At 31.1% G+C, this 12,000-nt stretch overlaps 1 protein-coding gene across 1 annotated transcript; it reads right to left on the minus strand.

The window, feature by feature from the left end:
- Positions 1-6,570: 6,570 nt before the first annotated feature.
- LOC111699591 (uncharacterized) lies at positions 6,571-10,666 on the minus strand. Its single transcript, XM_023470294.1, has 6 exons — positions 10,636-10,666; positions 10,366-10,429; positions 8,298-8,430; positions 7,124-7,239; positions 6,755-6,860; positions 6,571-6,596 (listed from the first exon to the last, which is right to left on the minus strand). Exons 2-6 carry the CDS (start codon positions 10,426-10,428, stop codon positions 6,571-6,573), a joined length of 444 nt encoding a protein of 147 aa, XP_023326062.1. The 5' UTR covers position 10,429; positions 10,636-10,666.
- Positions 10,667-12,000: the final 1,334 nt, after the last annotated feature.

The raw sequence follows: 12,000 nt of genomic DNA on the forward strand, positions 1-12,000 counted from the left end.
AGATCAATCATCAACACTGTTTTAAAACCGATTTAAAGTGAAAATCTGCTTTCAATTTTCAAGATTATTCTAAATTAGAGATTCGTTTTTATAATTCGTTTATTTTTAGAATGTTTGTTAATTCTCCATCTTTTTTCGTTTGCGTTCTAACTGAACGAACGTTCAATCAAATCATTCTAAACGAATACAATTTTGTTCGTTTTGGAAAACGCCGTTCGTTCTCAAAACGATGCCCATCTCTATTTCCAAATAGCAATTTGCTAGCTTTAGTGAAACATCAAAATTTTATTCAACTACGGGGAACCGAGTAAAACATAATATAAAAATCTACTTTACTTATCAACATCTTTTTTGTGTCGATCGACTAGGGTCATAATGTGAAGGAAACTGGTTGTAAACAATATCACCATTTGCTAATGCTAGCAATCTTAATTGCACATACCTTTCAGTAGTCTATGTTGATCGATACAAACCCCTTCCTTCTCTCTAGTTATCCCTAAATCTTACCCCCCCCCCCCTTCATACACATTCTCCCTCCAACTCTGATTGTATTGAGGTTAAAGTGACAAACACATCATTAAGTGATGCAAAAACAATTTAATGTATGCTGAATTTTCAGTTTCCCCATCCCCTTGTTAACGTTACCTTCCCCCTCCCCTTCCGTCTTTAAGTATCACCCATAGTGACGGATTCACCGGAAGTTAGTTTAAGCATAATTGTAAACGAATCCTTCTTTCCACATTGTTTTAGGAGACCTCACACCAGGCACTTCCGGTCAGACTGATGAAGGGGGGGGGGAGGAACGACAGAAGGGGTTTAATAGCTTTCTGATCTTCAGTGGGTCATTCAACTCATACTCAGTAACATGTATTTATTTTGTAATTATTAAGAAGAAAAAGAACAAAGGAATTGAGTCTTTGCAACAAAATCAAATTTTCAAATCCCTGTATCTTAGCATCCTCATGGTGTGACCTTTTGATATTTCAAACTTCTACTATTTGATCAAACATAGATCATAGTTTGAAATATCTAAGGTCTACGACGTTGGGTTGCTATAATATATTGATAAGAAAATCAGAGTTTGCGGCAAAGACTCAATTCCTTTTGGATATTTCGTCTCTCTAGATTAATTCCTTTAATAATCATTAAGAGCAGAACTTTATATAAATCTGTCAAATATACTCTGTTATTTGAAAATTCCTTTAACTATATACTTTCTAAAAAATGCATTTTCATGAATGTAAACTCTCAATGAATGATAAATAAAGGCGACCTTTGAACTATACGAAGGACAACAAAGCAATGCATGAATGCAGTCTGCACAGAGACAAATTTTGCAGTTAAAAAATGTGCAAGAATACATGCGTGCTTGTAATGCAACATTGTACTTTTTTGTGTAATTTTATACTGCATGCTAAATATTCTGCATGATATGCAAGCATGCAGTGAGGATGCAATGCATAATGAACCAAATTTTACTGAATTTTGTTCTGTACTCGCCTTAGCAATTCAATGTATCTTGTGCGAAATAGTACTGTACACGGTACAATAAAATAAATACAGCCTGTAGGTATGGGAACTTTCGTTTTTTTGTAAAATTTTAAAAATGAGTGGCTAAAACCAAAACGAAAAAAATCGTTATGGAAAACATCAAAACGCTCGTTTCAAGAAGTTGTCATTTTAAAAAATTTCTAAACGATCGTTTTCAAAAGATGTCATTTTGAAAAAATAAAGGTATTTTTCGTTCCAATACGATGCCCATCCCTATATACCAGGAAATTATAATAACAAAGAAAAGAGTAAATAATCTACTGTCGTTATGCCGTTTTATATTGCTCAATGTTTAAAATCATGTATCTATTCATATTTCAAATTTACAATAATAAGACATTCAGATATATGCTGGACCGAATGGGCTGACATATTTTGAGCCTGGGAGTGACAAAGCCTAAAAAAATATTTTTTAAATATATACTTTTTTAATTCCACGGGCAACGCCGGGCACTTCAGCTAGTATTTTATAAAATCAATGAGTGCATGAATTCATGAATGTATTAATGAATAACTGCGGCGTTTGTTAAAAAAGAATATCTTACAACCGGTAATAAAACAAAGGCCTGCTTCAAGATAAAGGGATTTAATGTGTCAATGTCTCATGAGTTTTTAAGTACAATTGCGTTTTTTTAACAATCATCCTTAAAAATAAAACAATATTTCTCGGTTTTGTTAAATTGTACAACAGCAAAAAAAGTGATGTTAGGGTGTTGATCAAAAATGACTTATACTTTTTTTAAATTTTAAACTTCATTTTTGTTTCGATATAAAACATTTTAAAATTATTAAACTATTTTAAAGTCCATAATAAAATCCAACCAATTGAAGTTTTAAAAGAAAATGCGAAAAAGTTATTTTAGATTAAACATATTCCGGCCGTTTTGGAAAGAGAAGACAGCAATGTGAAAAGGTTAATATAAAAATTAAAAAAATATAGGACATGGACTTCCCCATCCCCACTCCCTCCCCCGTGAAGTGATGTTAAGGGAGATTTTACAACATTTTGATATCCGAAGGTTTAAAAATATTTTTCTATTTAATAACTGAGGACAAAAGAAAATGATCTGTTTACGTGACTTTNTGGGGGGGGGATAATTCTTTAAAATATCAGTTGGAAGCTAGTAAAGCGTATTCAACAATTTTGCAAACATCAAGTAATTGGATTTAAAAAATTGGAGAGGATTTTCAACGAAAAAGCCGATTTTCAATATTGTTTTTTTTTGTATAAAATCAAAACCAACGTGAAAATATGATGAATATGATTTTATTAAGAAAACTCAGGAATACGTGGATCGCATATTTTCTTTATTATTTTTATGCTAAAAACCCACGGTGTTTTACATTGTATAACTCTGTAAAAAAATGTAGATGATATAAAAAATATTTTTTTAAAAAATTTTTAAAATCCATTCAGAACAAAAACTAGTGTGATCAGGTAATAAAACTGCAAAGCTCTGAATTCCGGACAATTCTGACTCGGCAAAATTTTTTAAAACTTTTCAAACGTTATTATCACGTTTTTTAACAAATGTAAAGAATATTGTTTATGCAGAATGTCGTACATATTAAAAAATACACAAGCAGAGCTGAAAACTTTAGAATGGGATTTCCCTATCGGTTAATTAATCTGGAGATTAATAACAAGAGAAGAACAAGCGTTATTTGATCTCGAGATTATTAAAAAAAAGAATGGATCAAGCATTAATCCCAATATTCACCATTCAAAAGTTCCCTGCTCAGAACAATTGGCAAATTATTGCTTTCAGCATTACTATTTTTTTTTTTAATTATTCAACGTGTTTATATCAATTCATGAATTGCGATATGTATGTTATACACTGAATATCATAAGGGAAAGTAGGAAAGCCAACAGATATTTGGGACTCTGAGAACATTTATTTTCTGAAATCTTTGTGGACAAGCTTAGAGAAACCATGCTTGCAGAGGAGAGTCTCTAAATTCAATAATTGCATATTGCCCAATTATCGGATTGACGCCATACGAAGTTTGTACTTTTGTTCTTTTTAATATTGAATTTTGTCAAGAAAATCCTTTCCAAAAAGGTCACGTTTAATACCAAGAAACCACAACTATGCAATCTGGTCACTTTTAAATATTTTAAATATTATTTTGTTTGAATAAGATATGAGACTTCAGAAATTTAATTATTTTTTTTTCCAAACAATTTTTGCCAAACAATTTAACTTCTTAATTTCATTATTGTATAAAATTGATGTTAAGTATTGTTTTTTAACTAACTTTTCTACGCTAAAAGATTAAAATCCAGATTATTTCAATCTAAAATGGAAAGATATTTTATATTGAGAAGCTTACTTATAATTAAATATTCTAGGAATCCAGAGCTGAAAACTTTTAGAATGGGATATCCTTAATTCCGATCGGTTAATTAATCTGGGGATTAATAACAAGAGGAGAACAAGCATTATTTAATCTCGAAATTAAGAAAACGAGTGGATCAAGCCTTAATCCCGATATCCACCATTCAAAAGTTCCCAGCTCTGAATTCCTCCAAAACATGGGTTCACCGTTCATCGTCTTGCTACTTGCTCAGTTCAGTTTACTACATCTACATTCAGTAGTTTTGTACATTAGACGCTACTTCCATTTCGACAAAGGAATTGAGTTTTTGCCACAAACTCAGATTTTATAATTCTTATAACTTAGCAACCCGTTTTCCTAGACCTTTGATATTTCAAACTATTAATTCTGGTAGATCAAATAGTCTAAGGTTTACACCATCAGGTTGCAAAGATATAGAGGTTAGAAAATTTAAGTTTGCTGTAAAGGCTCAATTCCTTAGTCTCTAGGTTTCGATTAATAATTATTACATTTCATAGTCAAAAATAGAAAGTTCTGCAAGCAAACGAATATAAGATAAAGGTAAACATATTTTGTCATAATTATGGAAATCGGAATTTCTATCTCATATTTTTAAAAGTAACGTACAGAGTCAAACAAAAAAGTATGAATGATGTTTAGTCTTTTTTTGAACATCTTTATTCTGATAATAATACAGAAATTCTCAAAAAACATGTTATGTATAAGAATCTTAATTAGTTATGAACATACTACTAAAATAAAATTTGTAGATCTGACTTTGTCATTACTAAAAATTACAATAATGTCGCATGAAACTTAAGAATTATATTCTTAAAAAATGTTAAGAATTGTTTAACAATTTATACTAAAAAAAAAAAATTTTTAATTTCTAAAATTTTTGGAACAATATTGCACACCGGATTTAACGGAGATAATGAGTTGATTTACAACTGTACTCTGAGAAAACAAAAAGTTCGTAAAATTGGCTTAAATTTGCAAATTATTTTGCACAGTCGTTTAAAATGGGAGGGGGGGGGNGAAGGGTTGGATGTATGGGGGTGAATGATCTGAAAACTGAAGGTCAATTGGAGATATACTGAAATGTTTTACACAAGACCTGAGACACCTGGAGTACTTAGTAGTAACATTCACATAAAATATACAGGGCGTTCCAAAACTTGAAAAAAATGCTAACTTACTTTGACAATTCCATTTATGAAAGTATAAAAATATTGGAACAAATGTCTTTTTTTTTTGAAAAAGTGGAATTAATTGTGTTTAAAATTCAATAAAAATAATGAACTGTTTACATTACAGAATCTGTAAATTAAGTACAAAAATAAAACTATTTTCTCGCATACGCAAATTACTATTCAATTGCTAAATGATAAAAATAATTTAGTTATTTTTTTAAATCTTACACATTTTGAGACATATGTTGTCTTAGCAAATATTAATAAAAATACATTTTATGATTAAAATCAATGCCTTTTTTTCAGTTATCCGTCATCAAATTTTGGTACACATTTTTGTAAGATATTGTTCAAAATTGTTAAAAATTCAATGTTTAACTTGCTAAGTAATACAAAACGTTCAACATTCGGCACACTAACAACAAATAATGTACAGTTACAAATTAAAATCCCAGTGGAAACTCTTTTGGAAATAAAAGTTAGAAATATTCCATTTTACTTTTTTAATGAATACAATTCCCTTTAAAAAATAATTTACGAGACAGGTTTTACTAATTATATCTAATGATAATGATTTATTAATCTTTTTGTACTAATTACATCACACCGGGCGTTAATTAGTTATAAAACACATAAACAACGTTTCAACCTCCATCCCCAAACCCCTCCACCTAGGGTTGTTAATCGTTTTTGTAAACGATCGTTTTTGTTTCGTTTTCAGAAAAAAACGATCGTTTTTAAAAACGACCCACTCGTTTTGAACTTTTAGAAAACGAATAGCGATCGTTTTTGAAAACGATCGTTTTTATTAAAACGATTTGCGATCGTTTTTTATACGATTGTTTTTAAAAAAAACGATCGTTTTTGAAAAAACGATCGTTTTTGAAAAAACGATCGTTTTTGAAATTTTTTTTATTGACAATTATGTTAACGATCGTTAACGAAGGGTCGTCGTTAACGATCGTTAACGAAGGGTCGTCGTTAACGATCGTTAACGAAAGGTCGTCGTTAACGATCGTTAACGAAGGGTTGTCGTTAACGATCGTTAACGAAACGACGAACTTTATCAAAACGGTTGTTTTTGGAAAAAAATTACATGCAACTTTATTGAATGTCGTCTTACATGAAGTTTAACAGTTGTGGGGGAGTTAAAACTCCTTGATATTTTCTTAAAAACTACTCAATGATAAGATGCCCTCAGGTCGGTTTCCTCTCTTCGTTAACGATCGTTAACGAAACGACGATTTTTTTAAAAATTGTTCTTTTTAAAAAACGATCGTTTTGAAAAACGAGCGTTTTGAAAAACGATCGTTTTAAAAACGATCATTTTTAAAAAACGAACTTTTCAAAAAAACGATCGTTTTTAAAAACGATCGTTTCGTTTTCGGTTTTTCGTCGTCGTTATCATAACGAAACGATCGTTTTTCTGAAAAATGAAAACGTTAACATCCCTAGTTATGAGTAATTTTATGTAATGTTAGTGTTATTTCATTGATGAAATGGTTATTTCTAGATAAAATTAACTTTTTTACAAAACACAAATAAAAGACTAAGAATATAATTACGTTATTTATTTACGTTAAAAAAAATTCTAGAAATATCCGAAATTATATGAAGAAAATCCAAGAACCAATTAAACTTTAAAAAACGTCTTAAATGAAATTTGCCATGAATAAAGTACACAAAAGATTTTAGATTACATTTTTGTGAATACCTTCTATATATAGCATCCATATAGTCGTTAAATCTCTTTACCTCACTTGGGTCTGTGTCCTGTAATACAATAATCGATATATATATATAAAGTAGTAATTGGTGTTTGTCTGTTTGTTTCCCTGATCATAACTCACGAACCCATAAATAAATTTGGCTCAAATTTTGGTTAGGGAACTTACTAGAACCACGGGAATGTTCTTGGCCTTTGGTTTAACAATTCTAATTTTAGTGGGTTGATTTTTACAGAGAAAATCTTTTCTCCAGATAATAAACGATAATAAGAAAATTAAATTTGACAAATTGTGAGAAATTTTTTAAACCTGAATATATTTAGCCATTGATTCATCCTCAGATAGTTCCGGATCATCAACAGCATTGAGGTTCTCATCCTCATCCTCATCCACTACATCTACATCTCGAGCCGTCCTCTCAACATCTAAACATGTTTCTAATCAAAAGGAAAGAAACCTTTTTAAAGGGATTTTATACCTAATTCCCACAACAGGTATATATTTCTATAAAGATACAGCGGAACCCACAAAATTATAGAATAAAAGGACGACATTATATTAATATTTTGTGTATTTTATGTTATTAAAAAGCAAATCGCTTTACTAAAAGCTTAAAAAATCTACTTCTGTACACTGTAAAAATGTCAGGTTTCATGTTCATTAGGTACAATCAAAGAAATCAAACTTATAAAGTCGTCTTTTTATGATGTCAAAAATCACTGTTTCCACTGCAGAAATGTCAAACTACTGAAAATGAACCATCAGGTATATCAAGCGAAAACACCTACATTTTTTCTTTGGAATATATTAATTTGCAGTCTTCTGAGTTATAATCTCAATTTTCAGAAATTTTAAAGAAATTGTAGAAATCAAGTGCATCTTCAGGTCTATACTCAAACATAACTGTAGTTTCAAGGATTAATCAAGCTTATTCTGTGTTTTTTTGCAATATTTTTAGAACCGTTAGTGGCAGGGTCCCCAAATTTTGCGAATTTTCCTTAACAGTCATAAGACATATTATAGCAAAAAATCAAAGCCATCAGCGAACTGTATAATTGCCTAATTACTGCCTAAATAAGACTTTTTGAAGTAAAATCAGTAAAAATCACATCATAATGACTTTTCCAGCCGCATTTTGACAGTCAGGCAGTTGACTGAGGAGTTTGATTTTTGCTACAATATGTTTCATGAGTCATGACTGATAAAGAAAAATTAAAAAACCCAGAAAAAGTAGATTCAAGTCTTGAAATATAATTTTCGCTTAATTTTATAGACCTGTGGAATGCACTTGATTTCTACAATTTCTTAAGAATTGATTTTTTCAGTATTCAGTAGCCGGCATAAACATATTCTAAAGTAAAAGTTTAGGTGTTATGACTTGAAACCTGATTGTTCATTTTCAGCAGTGAGTATGAAGAATTAAACTTACTAAACCAATTTGCAATTACAAAACGGTTTTCTTTCATCAATGGATTAAAAATACCTTCAAAAAGTGAAACTAGCATTTTTTCTGGAGTTAGGTCATTCTCTTCGTCTGCCTCATAGGGTTCAGCATTGGGTTCAGGTTCAGGTTCAGCTTCAGTATCAACATCAACAGCTGCAGCGTCAAGGTCCTGCTGGTTAAACAGATCTTTGTAAGATTTAGTAAGATTTTTGTACATGCTTCATCTTATACATACCAAACTTAAAAACTGAAAATTAATTTAAACTTTTATGTGACACCTTGGTATTGGATACTATTACTGTTCAACTTTCAAATCCTAGTAATAATATTAACAACTTGTTAATTTTTTTTATATAAATTAGGTGGGTATAATACCCAAACCAGTGTAAGCTAATCTCCACCTAACTGTATAGTTCATATATATATGTAAACAATAAATATTTGTTAAAACAAATTCAAGCTATAAGGAAGACGATCCTGGGTGAAGCTTGTGTGCTACAGTCGACAGTCGACCGCATAATATTCTTGATACAGACATCTTTTTCAGGTTGGTTGATATGTAGTCCGCGTTCCTTCTCTCCCCCCCCCCCCCCCCCCCCCNGGGTATATCAGTCGGAACGCTTACATCTACGGCTGGCCTGACTCCTTCATGGAGCTACAGATATCTAGCCTTGCAGCGAATGCTAACATCTAAGCCAACATGTTTCAAAATTTATCGTGCAACCTAAGAGCTGACGAAGACCTCACCCTAGCACCAATGATACAAAGCTTATTGTGCCCTGAGCTGACAGAGTCCTCAACCCCAGCACCAATGATAAAACTGCGATCTCCCCCCGGGACTGAAGCCTAGATGTGAGGGAACCAGCTGTCAAGATATTGCTGACCTGCTTACCACCAACATGAAGCTCCAACTGTTCCCTATGATCATGATCACCATTATCCATCAATAGTGCCTTTTTATTTTTCAACCATTTAAGATAATCCTTCTTTAGGAAACTATTTTAAAACTTTTACATTTCAAATAATTCAAGAAAGTTATCGAAAAGTCGTTATTTCTTTTATTTAGCGGACTTCTATGTCAATAATATTATATGTATTGTTAGCTATAAAATATATCTTATCTTATCTTATCTAGCAGGTCAATTTCAGAATCCTTATTAAAGCAGGTCCTTTACAGAAAACTAATTAAAACAGGTCATTTACAGCTTATCCTAATTTAAGCAGGTCATTTACAGAATCCTAATAATAATAGGTCATAGACAGAATCCTAATGATAATTATAGTAGGTCACTTACAGAATTCTTATTCAAGCAGGTCATTTACAGAATCTTAGTATTAGCAGGTTCTTTACAGAATCCGAATTAAAGCAGGTCATTTACAGAATCCTAATAATAATAGTTCATTTACAGACTCTTAATATTGATAGGTCATTTACAGAATCATTGTAAAAATAGCAGGGCATTTACAGAATCTCAGTATTAATGGGTCATTTAAAGAATTCTAATTAAAGCAGGTCATTTACAAAATCTTGGTATAAGCAGGTCATTTATAGAATCATAATTAAAACAGGTTGCTTACAGAATCTCAGTATTAACAGGTCATTTAAAGAATCCTAATATTAACAGGTCATTTAAAGAATCCTAATTAAAGCAGGTAAATTACAAATTCTTAGTATTAGCCGGTCATAAAGTAGTCTTAACAAAACAGACTAACTAAATTTTCGATATTAAAGTCAATCCACTCATCTTAGAATCTCAAAACCAAGCAAAAAACATTCCGGAGTTCCCCAATCAAAATTTAAGGCAAATCAGTCGTTTGCCCGATTTTAAAGAATTTGAGAGGCGGTTTAAATTCAAGCCACGGCTTAAATATGGTTGGTTCCACCTAAAATTATATCAAATGTTTCAAGATTTAAGCCGGCGCTTAATTTAAACCGGGTTTTGGCAGATTTAAAACGCGGCTCAAATTCTTTAAATTCCATCTTAGGGTTCCGTAAGTTATGATCGGACAAACAAACAGACTGACAGACAAACAGAGATGACAACTTTATATATATAGATTTCATTATGCAATCTTCATTGTTCGTTAATAATTAAAATATACCTACCCTAGTTTTTGAATCTGCAAAAATAAGAGGAATCAAACAGAGAGCCAGTAAAATTGTTTTCATCCTAATCCAAAAAATAAGATATAAATAAAGTATTCTGCAATTATTATTGACCATCCTCTATAATACGGGAAAAAGTACATTGGACATCTAAGAAAACAGGGGTAGGAAACTTCTTTTCAGAACAATTCATTATTTTGAGCCAAAAACCAATGAACAACAATTGTGAACAATTTCTGCATTTTTTACAAACCCTAAATCTATTTTTACCTCTCAACTCAGTTGATTAAAAAGAACTGATTTTTACTAAAGAATTGTATAGAATATTAAATTAATAAAGTCAGATGTCAATGTCCATGTCAATGGCCTCCTAATGATATACAATTGGTAAAAATATGATAAATGATTTAACGCTCTCACGCAACAATTATACAAAGTAAAAACATAGAACTGATATCAAATAAATCCTAATTTTTTATTTTTATAGCTAGCCTGGGAACCCAGCGTTGCCCATGTTACTCATAGTTACTCCCGCCGTTTACCCCCACTAGGTCGTAAATTATAATTTTAGCTATTTTTCCCTATCAAAGTCGACCCACTCAATTTAAAATCTCTAAACAAAGCTAAGCATATTTCTGTGGCTCTCTTGAGTTCCCCAATAAAAACTTAAGGCAAATCGGTCCAGGGGTTCATGAGTTATGATCGGACATCCAAACAAACAAACAAAGATTACTACTTTATATAAATAGACGCACCACTCTAAGCTTCTTGCCGGTTCAACTCTTCAAAGATAATTCTTAAAATAATTTCCCAAATTTCTAAGATTTCTAAACTTTGAAAGTATCGTTGCTAAACCCGCTCTTTACAAAGAAACGTAATTTACTTAAAGAAAAAATTTAAATTTCACCCCCTAGCGTCGATTCTATTGAAATGATTCATTACGATTTTTCAAAATTTGAAGCAAGTCAGTTCAGGGGTTCATGAGTTATGATTGGAAATCTTAACAAACTTCATAGTTCCTCTAGTTTTCTTTGAATGCCCAAGAGTGAGAAAGCTAACCTGTATTCTCAATTCCTGACCGTAAGACATAATAATTAAAGCTAATTTTATAATCTGTACATTCTTAAAAAAACTGACAATGGATCTACAGCTCTGTCTAGTGTCTATACTGTAAAAAAATAAAAACACAGTGAACCTTGAGGAAAATTAAATGCTGAAAAAAATAAAATACTTTTTTAAACTTACTAATAAGTATTTACTTAAAATAGGTGGCTGTTTGCATCGGTCTAGAGCAAACATGTAAAACTCATAACTAAAAAATATAATCTTAAGAAAATATGTAAAATATGTAAAACAAGTAAATTTACAATTTGCATAATGGAAACTGTAAAATTCATATTGTCTGTACAAACAGATCCACCTGTTTCTAAAACAAAAACAACCCCAAAGTCTAGTTTGTTATAACAAGAACCTAAATGATAACTCCGTGTGGTCCTTGCAAAATCTGGACTGTCTTCAAAATTATCGGAGAAGTAAAGAACTTCCTTAAGATTTCATAATGTGGGTTTGAAACTTGTAGTTCAAACCTTGAAAGTGGCACAAACTTGTTGTTAAGTTTGATATTACTCTTTGTAT

The sequence above is a fragment of the Eurytemora carolleeae genome, unplaced genomic scaffold, assembly GCF_000591075.1.
Source record: "Eurytemora carolleeae unplaced genomic scaffold, Eaff_2.0 scaffold364, whole genome shotgun sequence".
Lineage (NCBI taxonomy): Eukaryota > Metazoa > Arthropoda > Copepoda > Calanoida > Temoridae > Eurytemora > Eurytemora carolleeae.